The sequence below is a fragment of the Xyrauchen texanus genome, chromosome 18 (genome assembly GCF_025860055.1).
Source record: "Xyrauchen texanus isolate HMW12.3.18 chromosome 18, RBS_HiC_50CHRs, whole genome shotgun sequence".
Taxonomy (NCBI): Eukaryota; Metazoa; Chordata; class Actinopteri; order Cypriniformes; family Catostomidae; genus Xyrauchen; species Xyrauchen texanus.
Window position 1 is genome coordinate 14,223,439 of NC_068293.1, and position 22,770 is coordinate 14,246,208.

General features: G+C 36.4%; 1 protein-coding gene across 2 annotated transcripts in view; it reads left to right on the top strand.

Moving 5' to 3' along the window:
- Positions 1-8,824: 8,824 nt before the first annotated feature.
- LOC127658564 (partitioning defective 3 homolog B-like) overlaps positions 8,825-22,770 on the top strand; it is a 460,995-nt gene continuing 447,049 nt past the window's right edge. For both annotated transcript variants that reach the window (XM_052147919.1, XM_052147921.1), the window contains exons 1-2: positions 8,825-9,074; positions 9,528-9,775. In XM_052147919.1, coding sequence (XP_052003879.1) covers positions 9,659-9,775 — 117 coding nt within the window. In that variant the 5' untranslated portion in view covers positions 8,825-9,074; positions 9,528-9,658. The remainder of the gene's footprint in view (positions 9,075-9,527; positions 9,776-22,770) is intronic.

Genomic DNA, 22,770 nt, shown 5'->3' on the forward strand with positions numbered 1-22,770 from the left:
TGGCCTCCTCCCAGGCCCCGTGACCCAGTCCCCGTCCTGTGGCCGCCTCCCAGGCCCCTGTGCCCCCTTGGGCTGCTCTGTCAGCCCCCTGTGCCCCCTTGGACTGCCTGTTTGCCCCCTGTGCCCCTTGGACTGCCTGTTTGCCCCCTTGGACAATTTGTTTTGTTTTTCTTGTTTTATTTTGCTTTTTTGGAGCGTCTGGAATCCGCTCCTTAAAACGGGGGCTCTGTCATGTTCTCTGTTGGCTTTTGTTTTTGTGCTGTTATTTTGCAGTTTAGTTTAGTTCCTGTTTGGTTTTTGTAGTCCTTTTGTAGTTTCATTTTATGATTGCTTTTCCCCTGATTAGTTCTCATTCCCTGATTATTTCACCCAGGTGTTCCTTATTCCCTTGTTTGTTCCTTTTTGTATATAAGCCCTTTTAGTTTCCTTGTTAGTTCTTGCATGTTTTTGATGCTCTGTGCCAGGTCTCCCTTGTTTTGCTTTTTTCTGAGTTTTTCCTTTTGTTTTTTGAATAAACCGCTGCATCTAGATCCTCATTCTCCGCCTGCTTCGTCACCAATCTCTTTTATTTATTTTCAAAGATTTCATTCTTTCTGGTCCACAGCTGCCTCTCTATATGAAGAAAAATAAGTTGCCTCGTGCATGAGAATGAATATTTTTGTGGAATGCAACAGTGGTGACCTCAGGAGTTGCATTTTGTGGCCACATATTAACTCTTTTATTTTTTCTGCTATAGTCCAAGTGAACCACATATCTATTCACATATGGCCTTCTCTGGCCAACAGACACAAAAGGAACCTGGAGAAAGAAAAGTTATGCCACAGCCATTCACCAGATTAAAACACATTCTCCTATTCTTTCATATTCTTATGGATTCTGCAGTCTGATCTATGAAAAACATGATAATGAAAACATTTGTGTCCTTTTTATTGTGGGTTTACATGTCTATATTTTGTTCCTTCTTCCTCCATTCCTCAAACAACAAGTTACTGTCTGTTGCAGGACTGGAAATAAATATGAACATATGGATAAATTAATATGGTAAATGTATGTACTTAATGGGACAGTTCACCCAAAAAGAAAATCCTTTCTTCATTCACTCACTCTCATGTTGTTCCAAACCTGGATTACTTTATTCGATGGAGCAGCTGGAGATGTTAGCCTCAGTCATCATACACTTTCAATGCATGAAAAAAAAGACTCCATGCAGGTGAAAAGTGACAAAGGCTAACATTCTGCCTAACATCATATTTAATGTTCCACTGTAGAAAGAAAGTTACACAGGTTTTGAATAACATAACATTGAGTAACTTAACTTTTTGGTGAACTATCTCTTTCAAATCTCATTTCACCCAATGATGTATGATTATAAATTATATGAGTTCTAATTTCACTGAATTATTGACACATTTTTGAGACATTCACATAACCATGAAACAATAAATGAATAACAGGTAGTCTATACTATATCATGAAATAATTGTGATCATTGTGCACATTTTCATTTCACCTCTGAATAAAATGACACATTGGGATCATGCATAATATTGTTCACTGCCATGGTTACACAGCACTAAAGCACAAGAAGAAGGTGATTTAACAATTTCCTTTTCCTATTATGATACATCTAATTATTTTCAGAAAGGTCCCTTTGCCGATAGATTTAATTACTGCTTATTTTCCACAATGAGAAGCGGAAATGCTCACAAAAAATTCTGCTAATTTGGTCTATTAGGCACAAGTGCAAGCGTACGTGTTCCTCTGATTCTCCCGGAGAATATAACTCCTCAGTTACACTCACAGGTGCTGTGTTTCTGAATGTGAGAAACTCAATATATTCACGTGTCTATTTTTGTTGATGAAAATGTCAGGAAGAAAGAGGGTATTATGGAGCATTTAAGACTTAAGAAAGATTCTCAAAAACCTTGCATTTGCATTTGGAATGCAAAGATGTCAGGTGCAAGACAAGGGTGGAAAATAATATTGTCACAAAATTTTAAAGTAATGGAAAAGAGACAGAGGACAGGAACATGTGTGTGTGCCTTTCAGCATAAGCATAGACAGAATAACAGCATTAGAGTGATGTCCATAGGCAACATTGGGGGGTCATTTACATGTTTCCATTGATCATGGTATAAATAATGTGGGAGTTGTACTTGCTTGTTTTGATTATTGGGGGGTATAATAACCCCCCAGACTCCTGGTGCATTAGATATTAGGCTCAGATTCTCAGTGCGGTTTAATCCTTTCAGCAATGGTAGATTTAGCTTACAATGGCATTATAGTTCTTTGCCACAAAATGTTCCTTTCACTATCCTTTGTTTCAGGGGGTTAAATTGCACACTTCAATATGGCATACATTTTTTAAATGTTACTAGCTGCAGGCGTTGACTAGTAAAATATTTATGTATATATCAATTCCACATGCGGAATTGATATATATCATTATACTCACCATCATGCTGCTCTAAACCATGCTGTTATTTCTCTGTGGAACACAAACATCCCTTTAAAGAATCTTCACATAGGTCTTTTCCATACATCAACAGTTCATAGTAACAAAGAGCTGACAAATTACAACAAGGTCAAAAAAAGTATTATAAAGAAATATTGATCATATGACTTCATATGATCACTGAAATGAAATATGGTGCTGATGTCACATGCTGGACATAACATCAAATGCCATTGGATCTTGTGTGTCTCGTAATCAAAGTCCTGACTTCAAACCCATTCGATGGCTGCCATAAATGATTTTAGCAAAAGGTGAATATTATTAGTGTATAATGACTTAGTAAATGAGTCATCATAATATTGAATAATGTTCCTCTTAGAAAGCTATTGTATGTCTTCAGGTTATATGCAAATATATCTATGTGAAGATATTTTTTTTGTTCCATGGAAAAAAACAGCATATAGGTTTGGAACGACATGAGGGTGAGTAAATAATCAAATAAATTACATTTTTGAGTGAACTATTCCTTCGAGGTTAAAATGGTATAGCTGTTTTTCAGTTAACTTTTTGGATTAAATGCAGCATTAGCAAATCCTCAACTCAAACGCTTACTTTTAATTCACTCTTATTGAAGCAAGACATTGAAGTCTTCCAAATTACTGTGGATTTCTCTCAGACGTGATCTGAATGCTTCATTTACTTGCTTAAGGCTGGGGTCTATGTATGTTTATGTAGCATATATTATGCATTATCCACATTTGCTAAAATTAGCTGTAGACAAACGTATTCCAAAATTGTAGTTGGCTTGATCTTCCATTTCCAGTGTGATGGAACATCAGCCATGAATGTAAAGGGGTCATGACATGAGGAATGAAATTTTATTTGATCTTTTGACATTGTACTATAAAAACATTCAGAAAATTTCAGAACTCAAAACTTCCTCCTCACTGCAAAAAGTACATTTGTTGGAAGTTAAACCAAGCTGCCAAAACGACTTGTTCTCTACTTCCTCAACATTGTGATGTCACACTGTGGTATACATTTGCATCTAACCGCCTGCACAACAACACATCAACGCCTACTTTATCTTATTACTTCCGTAGCCCCGCCCAGTAGTGGTGAGCAGTGAGATGATAAGAGGAGAGAGCAAGTCAGTCAAGAGCAGAGAGCCAATCAGAACATTGGGTGTTTACTGTCAGGATTTAAAGGAAAAGCAGCACCAAAACCGAGCATTTCTGATAGAGGGTCAGAATGATGGTGGAAAATGTTATATGACTGTTTTTTCTGATTAATGAATGAATGAATTAATTATTAACTTGATTAATGTTAGAAGTGAACCTCAGGGATATACTGAAATGATAAAAAAAGGCATGTCATGATCCCATTAAGATCTCCTTCTTGACTCATTGTTTGACTGCCAGAAACAATCTTTACATAACCCCCCACCACACACACACACACCCCACCCCAACCCTGATTATAAATGACTCCACTCACTGAATTACAAATACAATGTGATGAGGTCATATTATAAATGTAGTGAGGTTATGTGACAACGTACTAAAACAAAACAACAATTCTATTTCAAAGTCACCCTCCTTATTTATACATGAATCGCTCTTTACCATGACAGGTGTTTGTAGTGTCTCCTTCCCCAACCCACCATGTGGTTAATTAAGCCATTTCCTGTTGAATGGGCAATCCCTGGGAAAGATGGATGCTTCTACTGGTAAAACTCCATGTAAATGGAAATTAAAGGGAAAAATCGAATGTTTCAATGGGAAGTCTTCAGTGACGATCACCCCCTGCTGCGGTTCCTCGGTTTGGACATGTTGTACAGACACATTGATTTGTTTTTGCCATCTCTTCCGAACAGTGGGAGTGCATTTACACTTCGCTGGGCACACTGAGAGTGAATCTGCAGGGGTCAGGTCTAGACAAGCAGCCCAGCAGACCTAAAACACATGTAGATCACACCTCCTATTACAGATGTTCTGCTTGATAATGCAATCTCTCAATGCTCATTGCACACCCAACCTCCATTTTATGGAAAAAATTATTATGCTTTTATTTAAGGTACTCTATTTTGAATTTGATATTGTATTTGCTTATTACCTGAAACAAATTAACCCCAGTTACCAATCATTGCCTCTCCTGTGGGGGCTGATGTAACTTCTCATGTGAAAGGCACACAAGGGCAAATTCACTAAACAGTTGCACCACTTTTGCTTATGGTATTTCAGAAAACCTACTTCAATGCACATTTTCATCTTCCAGTAAATATTTCTAAAAATCCTTAAAAACAAATACATTTAAAGTACTTGAGAATGAAAATATCAGAAGATATTAAGTCTTCTTTTCACAGAAATCCAAAAACAAAGCACAATTAAGTGGGGTTTATGCTTCATTTACAGATGAGGCAAGAACATTTTATTATTTTACAGCTTTCGATTTTTTTTTTAATAAGAAAAAAAAAAGCACTAACTAAGATTATTCCAAATATTGCAGGTCAAATATTCCAGTTTTCCAATTAAATAACCACTCACAATCCAACTCATAGACATAGTTCACTCAAAAATGAAAATTCATCATTTCATAATTTGTGATGCCATTCAAGATGTGTATGGCTTTCTTTCTTCTGCTTAACACAAATTAAGGTTTTTAGAAGTAAAACATAAAGGCAGCATAAAAGTAATTCATACAACTCTTAATTTACTATTAATCTCCACTTTCACTTTCACATTGTTCTTCTCTTTTTTTTTGGCGATTCACGTTCTTCCTGCAAAGTGCCTCCACCCAGACCAGTAGGTGGCGATATGCATGAACAATGCAAATTGCCAAAAACAAAAGAAGAATGTGGAAGTGAAAGTGGATATTTATGGTTAAAAGGGCTTAAATATTGATCTGTTTCTCACACACTCTTCATATCGCTTCAGAAGGAATGGATTAAACCACCAAATTCATATGGATTACTTTTATGCTGCCGTTATGTGCTAACATTTTGGTCACAATTTACTTATGTTTTAAGGACCTAAAGGGATATTCTTTTAAATCTTTGTTTGTGTTCATCAAAAAAAGGCATTCACATCTGGGATGGCATGAGGGTGAGTAAATGATGAGAGAATTACAATTTTTGGTTGATCTATCTCTTTAACCAAGTGCTAAATAAGCTGCAATATTGCTTTAAATTTGGAGAAATTAAATTATCATTCTTCTCAGTGCAAACACATGCCTTCTCTGTGTAATTCAGGCTTGTTATAAATTGGGTCTTATTCACAAAACTTGCTATTTAAGGCAAATAATTGGCTGCTGTTTATAGGTCAAAGCAAATTTTTGTACATTTAATTCATACATTAACCAGTGGTATAGACATGGCCAAATGCTAATGCCACAGAATCATAGCAATGTTGGACATCAAGGATATGTCAACATATTGCTTGCCAATGTCAAATATACTGTGCATTGGTAATTTGCATACAAATAGCAGGTCAAATTTCCATAACTGGTCTAAATGCAGCTATTATGACATTCATATTTTTGAATGACATGACATTGAGTATTTTCAGTGACTTCTGATGACATTATTCTCATAATGAACCTCATACTAATTTATCCCAATTGGCATGCCCAGTGTGCAGAAGGTTTTAAGGAGTTGCTTTATTTTTAAAAAACAAATTATAAATACTTATACAGTATAAATAATTACTTTCAGTCTATACTTAGTACCAATACTGTGCTTTGAAAAGAATGTGCTCAAAGTAACAAGATAGGCTACTTAAAGTATTACCACACATGAGATGCCAAACAACAAAAATCACAAGAGCATAACAAATCTATACTTTACCGAAAGTATCACATTAGTTTCCTGCATTTCTTACCATTTTGTGTATAAATAGTGTCATGTCATTTCCTGCATATTTTATTTAGCATATCTTAAATATACTGTATATATCATGTATACATTATTAGATGGGGGGAATCTTAATTTTAAAGTGGATATCCCAATGGTTAAGGATCTGAACACATTTGGATGCAGGTTTATAGACATAGCAATCTTTGAATTGAGATCACCACTGTGCTCTAAAATCTGAAGTGTGTCATTTCTGTCATTCTGTGTGCATCACCAAACAGAACTGTAAAAACACAGAACTTTCAAACAGCTCTCCCGAAAACTTTTTCCATCTGCCATTGGTCAAACAAACAAAGAGTCATGCCCCATTTATTGAGTCAGTGTTGCTGCATTAGGGCTGGTCGTGACTCTCAAACAAGCACAGCAATGTTCTGATGGTGCCACTGATAGGTTTATGAACCTTTTCAAACAGCTTATTCCAGTAAGCTCTGAATAGATGAGGGCAATGTTCAAAATCGAATCGTAGTGGAATGGAAATTGTTTTTGTTGAATACCATTATCTCTGGATTTTGGTGTGTTTTGCATCTAAAAATAAAATGTGCTGATGGTGTAATCATCTGAATAGCTGATAAAAATCATTCTCCTGAATACCCCACTGCAATAAACAGAGGCGGCTCAATTAATTGTTTTCACAATTAAAATGCGTAGCTCAACCATTCTTATTATAATAACTAACTCTTGTATATCACCAAGTTTTAATAAAATATGGGAGGCTCCAGGTAGAAACTGCACTCTGTGTTTAACTATTATCATAGATTTTTCCTTCATTAAATCTATTTCTCAAGCTAATATAATGTCTGCATTGCAAAGTAGTATTTCATTGGACACATTTTAATTATTCAACACCAACCTCAAAGTTTTCTGCATTCTTTTCGGGGTCTCATTAGCATCTGAAAGTTTTTCAAGGAAAAGTTTTATTTAATGACCCAGAAAACAGATATTACACTGTGTTACACTGATCTACCAGCATACAGTGTTTATTGCTCAGACAGGCAGACAGACAGAAAGATGCACAGACAGACAGACAGACAGACAGACAGACAGACAGACAGACAGACAGACAGACAGAGAGAGAGATAGATAGATAGATAGATAGATAGATAGATAGATAGATAGATAGATAGATAGATAGATAGATAGATAGATAGATAGATATACTAGCCTTAGAATAAAGAAAGAAGTATATTAGACAGAACAGAAACACTCATTACGAGAATATATTTTGACCTGACTTTTTGAATTTCAGGATTATTTGCTGTCACATTTGGTGGCATTTTTGCCATGAACCCCCTTTAAAGGCATAGTTCGCCCAAAAATGGCATTTCTCTCATCGGTTACTCACTCCAATGCCATCCCAGATGATCCCATTTTTTATTTTGCAGAACACAAACAAAGATTTTAGAAGAATATCTCAGATCTGTTGGTCCTTATAACTCAAATAAATGGTGACCAAAACTTTGAAGCTCTGGAAAAATAGCACATAAAATCAGCATAAATGTAATCCATGAGAGTCCAGTGGTTAAATCCATGTCTTCAGAAACAGACCAATATGAAATCCTTTTTTACTATTAATCTCCACTTTCACTTTATCATTTTCACATTCTGAAAATGAACGTGGAAAATTAAAGTTTATAAGGCCTTTTCACCCACACCTATAATATCACTTATGAAGATATGGATTAAACCACTGGAGTCATACTGATTACTTTAACGCTGCCTTTATATGATTTTTGGAACTTCAAATGTCTGGTCTCCATTCACTTGCATTGTATGGCCCAACAGAGCTGAGATATTCTTCTAAAAATCTTTGTTTGTGTTCCACAGAAGAAAGAAAGTCACACACATCTTGGATATCATGAGTGTGAGTAAATAATGAGAGACATTTAATTTTTTGGAGAACTTTCCCTTTAATTTCTGACCCTGTGGAACAAATATTGGTATTGCCTATATAGGCCTGTATATGATTGTATATATGGTTCATGGCTGCCTTTGGAAACATCTGAATACCATATATACAATGATATTAGAGTGGGTATTATAACATGTGATTTATTAGGGATGCATGCGTATTACAAAAAAAAAAAAAAACATTTAGGATATGGTTCATGATTGTCATTGGAAAGAGCAGAGTACCATAAAACTAATTTATATGGTATTACAAAAATATGTGTATTGTATTTTGCATTATAGCCTATTTGCATTATGTATATTATGGGTAAATATATGCATTAATAAATGTTAAGGATATGGTTTATTGCTACCATCAGAAACAGCACAGTGTTCTAAAAGACGCCATATCGTACAATGTGGGGTATTAAAAGTGTGGCTATTATAACAATATTTAGGATATGTTTCATACATTTCGATCAATAGTGATGAGTGCGTCCGGTCCTGCAGCCGTCCGTGTGCAGGGTGTGTTCTGGCCCTTTAATAAAATTCCAGTGCCTGGCCCAGCTCTGAGTTGGGATAACACTGCTGCTGGGAACATCAGGAATGGCGAAAGGCATGCAACTCCATCCAGGGAAAATACTGATGCATACAACATCCACACTTGCTCGGTTTCATTACTAAATGCGCGTTCTCTCAGTGGGTCATCAGTATAGTGTGGCATTATGATTGCATGATTTCTGAGTTTATTCAACAACTCGTCGCCAAACTTTTTTTTGCCGCTAACCTGCTCGCCTCGCGTCTCCATCTTTTCCTTCTCAAGTAAGTGCAAAACTGGTTTGGTGGCCTATATAAATACATACAAACGTATATACTAACTGTTAAATAAAGCTCGTTTCAATGCATTTTTATTAAAGTGTTTGCATGGAGTTTAAACAACTGTTGCTGTTTAGAGCTAACCAGTTAGCCGCCTCAGTTCAGTTACAGTGAACGGGTCCTTTCCCACCATCATACCATCAATCTCGACCTATAATAATAATAATAATAATAATAATAATACAAATATATTATTATTATTATAATGGCTCTCTAACTTTTCCCTCCAGTTGACTGTTGCTACGCAACACGCACCACATAATGTTTCATTACACACTTCCCTTTCATTAACATGCGTTTTCATGCTACACTTAGTGAACCGTTTAGTAAACACTCCTACAAAGGCTTTTACTTAGTAAACATAGCTAAAACACTTTACTTTATTTGTTTTAATTCTAGAATCGGATAATGTCATCTTTGATGCTGTGAAGTTGGATGCAGAAGATCAGTTTGGCTGGAAATAAACACCTGTTGCTGCTGGTGTAGTTTAAGGAAACATCTGGAATATTCATCCACATTTTGGATTAATAATGAAAGTAACAGTGACTTTTGGAAGGACTGGTGTAGTTGTCCCATGTAAGGAAGGATGGACGGTACGGGAGCTCATTCAGCAAGCCACCCAGAGATACAGAAAACTACTGGAACAGGTGAGTATTATGCCCTTATTAGGTTTAAAGGATTTTGGTATGAGTTTCTTTCTTCCATGAAATGCAAAAGAAATTGTTATGCAGAATCTCCAAGGACTCCAAGCTGCTCTTCACCAAGTTTGAAAATGTGTAGAACGAGATTTTAGATCTACGGCGAAGTGGAAAATTTCATGTAAATGAAGGCTTAAATTTCATTTTTTTATTGTTTGTGTAGATGCACTCATGTACCAGCCAAATATTGGTATTGACTGTTAAAAGCAATTATCTGCAAGGCAGAAAAAACATATCAGACATTTACATCTAACTTGATTATTCATCTTAAATGGATTGTTCACTCAAAAATGACAATTCTCCCATCATTTACTCACCCTCATGCCATCCCAGATGTGTGTGACTTTCTTTCTTCTGTAGACCACAAATGAAGATGTTTAGATGAATATCTCAGCTCTGTTGGTCAATATATTGCAATTGAATGGGTACCAACTTTGAAGCTCCAAAAAGTACATAAACGTAATCAATAAAACTCCAGTGGTTTAATCAATGTATTCGGAAGTGATCCAATCGGTTTGGGGTGAGAACAGACCAAAATACCACTATTTTTCACTATAAATCTTGCCATTGCAGTCTCTAGGCAAGATCATGATTTCAAGCTTGATTACACTTCCTAGTGCTTGACGCATGTGCTGAGCGCTAGATGGTGCTAGGAAGTGTAATCAAGCGTGAAATCATGTTCGCCGAGGAGACTGCTGATGTCAAGATTTATAGTGAAAAATTTACTACATTTTGGTCTGTTTTCACCCAAAACCAATTAGATCACTTCAGTAGATGTTGATTAAACCAGGGTTTCTCACGCACATAAAAATAATCTCAGTAATTAACTTCCAATAAGTTTTAATACTGATGAACCTTGCATAACGGCCAAGCACTGCTGTCTTGTTGTGGGAGGCTTCTTTGTGCAGTGTTTCAGTTACATTTCATTTGGTTTTATGTTTGGAAATGTTTAATTCCATTGTGTTTTTTCAGATTAACATTTTTTATTGATTGACTCTCAAGCACAGTACAGAACAAAGCCATTATCCCCCCTTTAACCCTCATTAATTCCCTATTCCCCTCCCAGTCCCCAACCCCACCCCAACAAACATTCCTGTGGTCCAAGACTGAGTGTACTCATATAAACAGGGAGGGAGAGAGAGAGAGAGAGAGAGTGAGAGAGTGAGTGAGAGTGTTTTTCTCTACATATGGCCCTGACCGAGAGCCTTCCAGAAATGTATTTGTCCCATTTCTTAATTTATGCATCTAATTTGCCAAGCTGTTTATATGACATCTTTTAGAATGCCGCCACCCTGCCCAATTCGGTTAACCCTTCATTCAGTGCCTATTGACTTCCATCATCTAAGAATTATTTGTCTGCCCATCATTACACTAGTTTGAACCCATATTTTTGTATATTTGTCAGCTAGTTTAATAACAGCCCCATCACCCAATATACATAGATATAATTCTGCCCCAGACTGAGTATCTAAAACCTCACAGATAAATCTCTGGACTCTTAACCAGAATTCTTGAATCTTGGTGCAGAACCACAGAGCATGGGCTATGTCGCCATCCTCCAACCGACATCGCCAGCAGGTATGTGTGTCCTTTAAACCAAGCCAAGCTTAAACCAAGATGCAAAATCTTAAACTGATAAGGCATACCCTTGCATCCCTAGACATGGTTTACATTTTTTTTTAATTCCCACTCCCCATCCTCCAATGCCAAGTTCAAATATCTTTCCCATAACCTCTACAGAGCTGTTAAGGCCCAATCACCAAGACTCTTAATCAACAAGGAATAATACACTGATGATTCATGACCATTTCAAAAGGACGTAAGCACCATACATAGAATGCATGGAGCTTTGGGGGACTGTATACTACCACCAAGAGTAGTACAAATTAAATGGCGCAACTGTAAATACCTGAACAATTTAGACCTAACAGTCTGAAATTTCAGTGTTATATTTTCAAATGATCTCAAAGATCCATTTTCATAAAGCTCACCAAGTGTAGCAACAGCCCTCTCAGAACATTCTTTCCATCAAAAGGGGACTTTCATATTCAGCCATATGCTTGAGGAAATATTTAAGTGTCAAAATTGAACATATGGGAATCCTTTGTCCATACTGAATGGAAGTGCGAAATAATGGGATGCATTTTTACTTAACCAGGCAATTTAATAGGCAAATTGCGATGGTGAAATTGGGGCAATGAATGAATGAATGAATGCTTGTTCAATGTTGTACCAGGGGCTCTCTCAGGTGGAAGAGGCCAATAGGGCTATGTGTCTAAGATTAAAAGCATAATGATCAAATAATATTTTATCTATATAACATTTAAAATAGTTATTTTATAGTGATAAAATACAATTTTGGGGAGGCCTAAACCTTCTTTGTCAACTAATCTATGTAAATTACTGAAATGTAACAAGGTCATATACCATTCCAAATAAAAAAACTTTTATTTGATTAAAATTAAAAAAAGAAAGAGGAACTTCTAGATGAAGAGACTGCACTAAATAATAACATTTGGGTATACAATCTTTATAACATTGACCTTCCCAGCCATAGACAAATGTAGTGAGGCCCACCTATCCACATCACACGAGAACCTTTTCATTAATGGGTCAACATTAGCTCTAACATAATCTATCAAATTTGATAGAAATAAAATGCCTAAATACCTAATGCCTTGCTTGGGCCATTGAAAGGTGCCAGGTTGGTAAAGCTAGGGTAGGGCAATATGTTGTTTTAGTGCCATCTGCACTGAGTGAAGAAATATCATCAAGAACACTACAAAGCTCAAACAGTACAGATAAATTATTATAATTTCCCCCTAGTCAAAGCATGAGGAAAGCACCATGTTCTTCTGAAGAAAATGAACAGTATTGATTCTTTTTTTTTTGTTTTGTTCCTATAATATCATATTATTGTTCATAATTAAACAACAGTAATGATACAATAATGCAATTTAATCATTCTTCATTGTGTCAAATTATCTTGTAATTTTTAACTCACTTTTTGCTTTTCTGCAAATAAACAGAAAAAAGAAATATGGGAAAAACAATTCTCTTATGTATTCCTACATCATAAAGGCTCTCTTCTGTTCATCTATTCAGATAAATGACAGTTATACTGAAGTGGAAAATATGTACTATATACTATAAATATATACCACATAGTGCACAAATACAATGAAATGAGCTATTGGCTCCCCTGCCAAGTCATCTTGAAGCGAGATTCATTCACCAATCATAGAAGTCGCTGCGGCTGTTAACACGTTATAGGCGGATTCCACAATTTGTGTTCCAGAATATACAACTATTTTATATAGGCTGTTTGAATATATTGTTCTAAATTTCTGTTGTCATATTTTTATACTAGTCAAAAGCTTTAGATTGAGTATTTTTTGTTGCTTTTTTTTAATTGATTGTTTGAATACAACATTGCAACACAATGTTTACAATTCAGGGTTTTTCCACGGACCCCCTGGCTATTTACTATGGACCCCAGGGGGTCCGCAGACCCCAGTTTGTGAAAGCTGGATTAAACCACTGGAGTTTTATGGATTACTTTTATGATGCTTTATGTGCTTTTTAGAGCTTCAAAGTTTTGGTCACAATTCACAATACTAGGATATTCAAAAAATCTCTTTTGTGTTATCCAGAAGAAAAGGTCACACACAATTTTATTTTTTGGGTGAATGATTCCTTTAAAAGTTTCAACATTTTGTTTATAACTTGGAGACAGAGAATTAAGTGTTTAATCAAAAGTGATTTGAAGCAAGGTAGCATAAAAAAATAAGTAGAACCACAAAGCTATCGGCAGAAGTTGTTCTAAATAATCAGGCATCTGTATCGGCACAGAATTTGAACTGGTGCATCCTTAGTTTTTTAAGACAATTATAGCGCCTGAGTCATAAGGACTACTGTTATGGTAAATGAGTGGTGCTTTTTGGAGCTTGACTGGTCCTGGTCACTGTACTGTGTACCTACACTGTGTAGAAAAGAGCAGCCTTGACATTCTGCAAAACATCTCCTCAAACTGGTTTGGAAAGACATGAGGGTTATTAAATGATGACAGAATTAGCATTTTAGATGAACAAAGGCCGTAACGTGTTTGTGTTCTTCTTTTATATGTTTTTAAAGGTTAATAATAATTGATGAGATTTGTTCCTTCACTAACTGCAATTGACTTAATGTCAGCTAATTAACTCCTATTTGAACACAAAATGGCCAAAATCACAGAGGGACTACCAAACGCTATATTACAGCCCCTTTTTAATAGTTGGGTTTACATTTAATTAGAGGCTGTTCAAAAATGTATGCTGTTCCTTATGGGACTGAGTGAACTGTAAAAGTCCTCATTCATTAATTTCAAGCCTGTTAGTCAAAATCACATCCTTGGTTCCTGATGGGAGCTGAAATGTCGACCTTGTCTCTTTATTATTGTAAAATTTAAAAGGGGTTCACAAGTCGGGGGCAGAAGTGCCTTGTCCAATTTTTCTTTCTGATGTATGCAAATCAGACTTAAAATATGGTGGCCTGTCTATCCTCTGAACACTGACCCTGTTCCCTCTCATCAGACATCTTCGTCATTGCTGCTTGAGCTTCATTATTTAAATAGTACATCAGTTTGAGTGGCACACATTTTCGCTTGCTCTCTCAGATCCCCTTGGACTGGTGGGGACGTGGATTTGGCTCACTCCCTGTGCATTAGGGTGTAGTCTAGCCTCTAATAAACAACAGGCTTTTCATCCTGCATCTCTCCAGGAGCCGCTGGTCCTAAATGTGATCGTAGATTGCTGCAGGAGTTCCTCGCTTTACAATTTAGTGTGCTATTGCTTTGTCTTTAGAGTGGTCAATTTGACTGATGGGAGATGGTCTGTGCAATTTGTATCGATGCAGGTACGAGTACTGATCGGACTGTGGGTGGCGGTGGCCTTGTATTGCACCCTGTCGCGTATCTGAGTAATATCATGCAATGAATTCTGCAGGTCAGGGCGGTGACTTGAGTTTGCTGGTCATATATGGGTATTGCTTGGGTTTAGTATGCCATCGGAGTGCAAGATCTTAACAGCCGATTACTCACAGAGGTTGAGCTCTGACAATTTATTTATTTGGTATTGGCACATCCTTTCACTCAGGCACGTTTATGTGCGTGCCCAGCCTTTATTGGTGTGTTTGTTATTCCCATCAACCTAGTGTTATTGGCTGTTAGTCTCAGAGGAATAGACGTGTGAGTTGGTGATGCCCGGGAGGGCTCAGTGAGGATGGATGGAGCTGCTTGAGGGATCTTGATTGTTCTCACCAGGGCCTTATTTCCAGGCCAAGGTGGTTGTCTGGTGTTTGCCCTTGCAGAGTATCTCTACTTTTGGCCTCAATCGGTCAGGGTCAGAAGACAAAGAAGAGGGTCCCATTGAATTGTAATCGAGATTACAATGACAGCTGCTGCAATTGGAAAGTTGTGGAAAGTGTAAATTAAAGCATTTCATATAGGTCTACCGTTATATCAACATTTTCAATAGATACAACTTAGGGCTGTCACGATTATAACATTTGGCTGATGATTAATTGTCAAATAAATAATTGCAAGTATGACGATTAATTGTATCTTTTAGGGCTTTCACGATTAATTGTCATATAAATTGTCATTTCTTAAGGTGCATGTGTGCTTCATACACATTAAGAAGTAATTTTTACATATTTATCTTCAAACATATAAATCAACTAATAAAATAGGGATATATGATTTCCTTAAAAGGCTTTAAAAAAACTGACAAATGACACGAATAATGTTTTAAATATAAAAATATTTCTAAAAGCTTTTGTCTCTCTTTTTGGTCAACTTTAGTTTTGGTCAATTTTACATACTTGTGCACTGTTGATTTCAGAACTCATTTTTTTTAATTAAAATATAATTTTTTATATATTTATTTTAGAATATAATATTGTAATATTATAATTTGAATGGTCTTTGATTAAAACCACAAGCCCTTACTTAGCCTGAAGCAAAACCTTTGAGATTTCGCTTTATCATTTTATCTCTCCACAAAAATTGAGTAAGCGTGCGTCTCCTCTGTGTCACTCGAAAAGGAACATTTGCCATTTAGATGATCCTTTAAAATGAAGCCTGAGCGCCTTGCATTCACTATCGAAGTTTATATTTGATGGTTTATATTTTCATGGCAGTTTGGTGCGAACCTCTGCTGAAGGCACACATATCAGAGTGCTAAAGAAGTGATTCTTCCGCAAAGGAGCTGCTCTGGTTGACATTTGTGGTGCGGCTCAGTAACACTCACTCCGGGTTCACACATCCTCCGTAAGTGAGGCTTGAGCGGCGTGTTTACAGATTAACAGATTTTTGCACTACAAAACTAAAATAATCAGGAGATTAAAGAAAAGACACAATCATATCAAAATTATTCAAACCGAACCTATATTTAACTACAGTTTATATGTCTGCATGCAAGTAAACTCAGTAAAATAAAGTATTAATAAACTGCCAGACCTTTTGCCATTCTGTGTACACTGGCGGCCAAAAGTTTGCAATAATGTTCAGTTTTTGCTGTTTCAGAAGGAAATTGGTGCTTGAATTCACCAAAGTGACATTCAACTGATCACAAAGTATAGCCAGGACATTACTGATGTAAAAAATCAGCACCATCACTATTTGAAAAAAGTCATTTTTGATCAAATCTAGACAAAGAAAAAGCCACTTTTGAAATAGAAAAACATAAAGGTAAGAGATGGGAAAGAAATGCAGACAACAGAGAATTGTAAAAGAGTGTTATGGATCTTAACCCCATTGAGCTTAAGTGGGATCAGTTAGACTGTAAGGTGCGTGAGAAGTGCTCGACAAGTCGGTCACATCTATAGCAAGTGCTACAGGAAGTGTGGGGTGAAATGTCACCTGAGTATCTGGACAAACTGACAGCTAGAATGCCAAGAATCTGCAAATCTGTCATTGCTGCACGTTAGAGTCTGAACCTGCCATTGATGGCGTTTATTTACTTGCTTAAAATTCTCTTTTTGCATATTATGTGATTGGAATTTGAAGTGATTATTTAATAAGGAGTAGTTGAGCATTGAATGAATTGCAAACATGTCTATGGCTTGATTTGGTATAGTTTATTCAAAATGAAAACAACTGTTTGGTTTATCATGCTGCTAACGGCAAATGTGAAGCTGAGTTACTTGTGTATGAAACTGCAGTGAAGTTATTCAGGAACTCCGTTCTCAGCTTTGTTTTTGACATGTAGTCTAAAGAATATGGCATGCAAAAGTCCCATTTACATAGAAAGTATTTCAATGCAAGTTCTAGTTAGTGAAATTATTCCAAATACAATATCAAGTGAAATGATCAACAATAATGATTTTGGTCATAATCCTGTAGCCCTAATATGCATGCATGCACAAAGTTGAACATGGCTGTGTTCTTACATTCAATGGCATCATGCAAGTACGGCGAAAGCATAACATTACCTGTATGTGTTCTTGATCAGGCCAATTATCCAGGATGCATAGGATGTTGACTTGAGGGCAAGAACTCATTTGCACAACAGGAAGATTGTAGCATTTTTCAAAGCTCGCAATAGATGCGTTCTGCGTCCTCCTGTCCTTCCGAGTGCGTTCTTTCAAGGTAGCTAAGCAAGACTGGTCTTCATGAGAATGCAAGTCCGTTCTATGCATTTTTGGCATTGAATAACACCCCATATTTACACACATAATTTTTGTTTATTAATAGTAGGCTACTGTCCTGCACAGTAATGTTGGGTTTAAATGTATTCTGTTTATGATCAGAAGCAGTGTACTGCAGTATGTATTGTCGATATCGAGAAGGCAGTGCAATCGATTTTTGTGATAGATTGTTTTCATTACTTGGTTCTTTTTCCTGTGAGACTGTATGATTTAGAGCTGATGGTAACTAATGTCCTTCAGATTTCCCTTGAATTTTCATAAAATAGAGTTAATAGTCATACTGTTGCATTTATTCATGAATTCAGGGGGTCTTCACGAATCATGTCTCGTGCTTTCAACAGAAAACGCAGAACAAACGGAGCATTGTGTTTGCGGAATTACTAACATCCTCTTCAGTCTGTGTGGTTTTTGAACCTTTCATGAACCTCTCGGCGCTGCCACATGGTGCTTGAATTCAGTGCCAGTAAGTTCAACACTTGGCGGAAAACCTGAATGCATGTAGTTTTGCTGAACATGCATGAATGATTTGGAGTTGCTGTGTCTGATAGTTTCTCAATGATTACCATAGACTTACAATGCACATGCTGAGCTTGCTTTTGATGTTTGTAAATCTCATAATTCACAAAGCCAGATAAGGTGTCTTTTTATCTGATACAGATTCTCTGCATCCCCCTGAAATGTAATTTTCTTGCAAATTATACACTTTTTTTTTTTCATTTTTTTTTTTCATCTCATTTATGTCTGTTCAGTTTTTCTTCCTGGATTCCTAAAAGATCATTTGCATTGTGTACCCCGTCCTTCACAATCAATGCTTCTGAGGCTTCAGCTGGAAATTCTTTCCATTCTCAAACATACAGCTAGAGAAAAAAATTATTTAAAAGTTTTTGATGATTTAAGATGTCTTATATTTTTGTATTTGCTTTAAAATGGCTTAACGTTTTTTCTCAACAGAGGAACCAACTTTTTAACCAAACCATTGTTGGGAAGTAGTTGAATAAAAAATGTATATTAATCCAATTCTTTTTAAATCATACTGCAAACGACTTGACAATTTAAACTGATTTTGAACTGATTAAAATGCTTACAGTATTCATATCTTGCTTATTTTTATGTCGGCAGTAAATACAATCATCACAAATAAATAGTGAATATTCAATAAATCGCCATGCCCTAATTACCAGTCTCGAGACATGGCTGTGTTCCCATGGATCTTAAAATTCAGTTTTCCAAAATTTAAGGTCATAAAAAGTCTTTAATATCGTAAAATATACAACAAACATCTTAATTATCATTTAAAGAGGTCTTAAATTTGTTGCTGAAAGACAGGAATCGTGATATGACCTAATGTGATTATCAAACTTCAAAAGAATATGATTTAATTATATAAATGAATGAATGCACTGCATTCTTCAAAAAGTGAAAACTGTTGTATTTTCTCCAAGCATGTGGGGGCTTGTGAGAGTTTCCTGCTGTTGCAGAGCAGTTCACAATCATTAAGCCATATCGGAAATTTATGACAAGTGATCACTAATGATCATCTTTTGATGATGATGATGATATAGTGTTGATGAAATATGACAATGTTTACTTTTAATTGTTTATATTGTAATTTGCTGTAGATCATTGCAAGATGTTTTATTTTCCTTATCTGTTTGAATGAGAAGCTGGAAACAGTGAAGCGCATACATTTCCCAGTGTTTTTCAGCCTTTAAAGTTAAAAGTTCCGCACTATGTATCACATCTTTTTTTTTTTTTTTTGCTTTTTGGTATTTTGGTTGCATTTTTTGTAGGCCTACAATTTTAAAAACTATTGGCAGATTAATTTCCTTTCAACACATTATTGTATTAGCAAAATCGTATGTGTGGAAAACAGGTCGGCCGATCACCAGTATATCAGTATCGGCGTATATGTTTACCGATATGCTCAGATATGAAAACTTTTTTTCAGAACATATAATGCAGAAAACAATGCTTTATAATTGGTGTCATTACGTAGTTTGTCTAGCAGAGAGCGCTCTGACTCCATTGTTTACGGAGCTGAATCTGAGCTGATGTTGGCTCTGCAGACATGACAGAGTTAAGCGGTGTGGAGTTGAGCGGTGTCTTCTCTGTAAGCTGCTAACTGGTTTGTGAAATACATACTGGAAAGTTAATAAACAATGACCCCATCATTTTCCCATTTCAATATAACTAATATAATGTTAACCCTGTCCCTGACATCCATGTCACTCATGTTTATCACATCTGTTTGTTATGTTCACCACCTATAGTTGTCAGTGCAGTCAGTAATGTAGCAGATTGAAAGGTAAACATCAGAGCATCTTTTCGCATTTGACTGATTGCATTTGACTGATCCTAAACAGTAATACTGATGTTTATTTAGCTGTTTATTTTATTTATTCTTTATTAAAACGGGCACCAATTGACCGATACGAAACAATACTGATGTTCATTTAGCTATTTATTTTATTTGAATATATTCTTTATTTTACATTTACATTTACATTTATGCATTTGGCAGATGCTTTTATTCAAAGCAACTTACAGTGCATTATTAAAGGGATAATCCCCCCCGGAGCAACCTGGAGTTAAGTGCCTTGCTCAAGGACGCAATGGTGGTGGCTGTGGGGATCGAACCAATGACCTTCTGATTACCAGTCATGTGCTTTAGCCCACTATGCCACCATATTGAATATATTCTTTATTTTAATCGTCAGCAATTGACTGATACTAAACAGTACTAATGTTTATTTAGCTATTTATTGTATTTTTATTCTTTATTTTCTCAGTGTTCATGTCTAGAATTTGTTGACAATGTATAATAAATGTCAAATATAAACATTTGTTTAAGAAAGCAGCCTTGAGTACATTTGCATAGTCATATCAGTGCACATCGGTGAACAATCGACATAGAAAAGGTCTGTGTTCATTCCAACTCAAAATTTAACTATATCGGCCACCATATCTGTGAATCCCCCCTCTAAAATTGGTATCGGTCTCAAAAATCCCATATCGGTCGGACTCCATACAGTACATCCTATCCTGTTTTACTGATAAGCAATGTTAAGGCCATGTTGATTGTGTGCCCCTGTCTAATTAAGAGTCTGTGATACATTTATTTTGAGATTGTGTGGGTTTGTTTTGGTATGGGGAGATGGTATTCATTTTATTTGTTCAGATCATGAAAAAGTCTTAAAGTCTTAAATTTGATTTTAAAAACACTGCAGCAACCCTGTATCAGGCCAAACATTTCTCATAGAGTTCCGGATTCATTGGCATGGTTACGGTTACTTTTTCCAATGCTGTGCTGAAAAATCAGGATACGTAAGGACTGATTGAGCAAGTGACCAATTGTGAGTCGCAGTGTCACTACAGGCTCTTCACTGGAATGGTTCACTGTCCTGAATGTGGCAAGCTAACAGTGCATTGAGGCGTGATGTTGGAAAATAACTAAATTTAAGCTGTGGTGAAGAAGATCCAGTTATATTTCCGGCCTGCACTGTGTGCTTATCAATTTCCCAGCCCTCCCATCACCCCCTATACTGTAAATTAAATGTATAATTTTAGATCCATAATTATTTATATTTATTCAATAACTGGTGTTTAGTGTGGATCACACCAGAAAGCTTAGTGATTATGAGATGCCTCAGCTGGCTGTGGTTATCGGTTTTGAATACTTGTCATCCGAACATCTGATGTTAGCTAGATTACATCCTCTCTTGTTAAGCATCAACATGCTACTAGTAGCATTTGGCTTGTAAATTGTGGTGGATTATGTCACCTTCTGTTTTACTGGATGGTTTTCCCTGTTCACTTTGGCCTAGTTGTATGGACAGCCTAAATGCATCCAGGCCTCGATGCACTGCTGGTACTAAACTTTTCCAAATAACCTGTAAGTTAATAGTGGTTAAGCTGTAGCCTTGCTCTCTGTGTTCCATATTTGCAGACAAATAACTACCTGTCACAGTTTGGAGCACAACTACATGGCTGGGCGTTATCATTCCCATGATGGAGACCCAAGAGGTGTTGTTAATTACTAGATTTCCTCCTTCACAATTGAAGTCTCGGCAGCTCACAGTCTTTAATTTTTTTTGTTATGCTGGTCTGAAACATTTTCCTGCAGCTGTGTAATTATGCATTTGATGCGTTTCAGGATTAAAGTGAATGAGAAATGGCCTAGATTTAGTTGCACTAATCTTCAGCCCTTTTAAAGTGCCATACAAGTGCTATTACTATCACTCTAGATGCAGTTGCTGCCCAGTAGGTGGCGATATGCAGGAAGAATGTGAATCCCCAAAAACAAAAGAAGAAGAATCTGTTTCTCACCCAAACATTTAGCTTTTAAAGACATGGATTTAACCACTGGAGTCGTATGAATTACTTTTATAAAGGTATAAGAGAGGCCTGCTGGGGTGCTCACCCTGTGGTATGTGTGGTTCTAATGCCCCAGTATTGTGATGGGGTCACTATACTGTAAAAAGGCATCGTCCTTTGGATGATATGTTAAACCGAGGAACTTCTCATAAATTGTGGGGGTGTAGTCCCAGTGTCCTGGTCAAATTCCCCACATTGGCCATTATCTGTCATGGCCTCCTAATAATCCCCATCCCTGAATTGGTTACATCACTCTCCTCTCCATCAATAGCTGTGTGGTGAGCGTACTGGTGCACTGTGGATGCTGCACACTGGTGGTTGTAGAGGAGATTCTCCCTGAACTATGAAAAGTGCTTTGAGTGCCTAGAAAATCACTATATAAATGTAAGGAATTATTATTACTATTTTATGCTGCCTTTGCTTTTTGAAGCTTCAAAGATTTGGACTGAGATGTACTTAAAAAAACATCTTCAGTTTTTTTCAATGAAGTCACACACATCTGGGATGACATGAGGTTGAGTAAATGCTGAGTCATTTTTGGGTGAACTATTCTTTTAAGATGTCATGTCAAGTTGAAAATAGCCCAACTTTTAAAAATGCTTGACCTCAATGACCTCTTTGTTCTGTTGTTCTCCGTTTAACAGATTTTGAATGCAAGAAAACACCTCTTACGTAAACAGCCTGAAAGAATAACGTCAGATAGTGGTCAGGTGAACCTGAACCCCAGCTAAAAAGCTTAAAAAGCTTAAAGTCGTGGTCACATTTTCCTTTGCATGTCAAAATTCCACGGTTGAAATACAGTTATTCATATACACAAAATCCTTGCAATCCGAAATTTCAGCTGATGGACTTCCAGTGGAGAAAAATTTCCTATGCGACTTTCG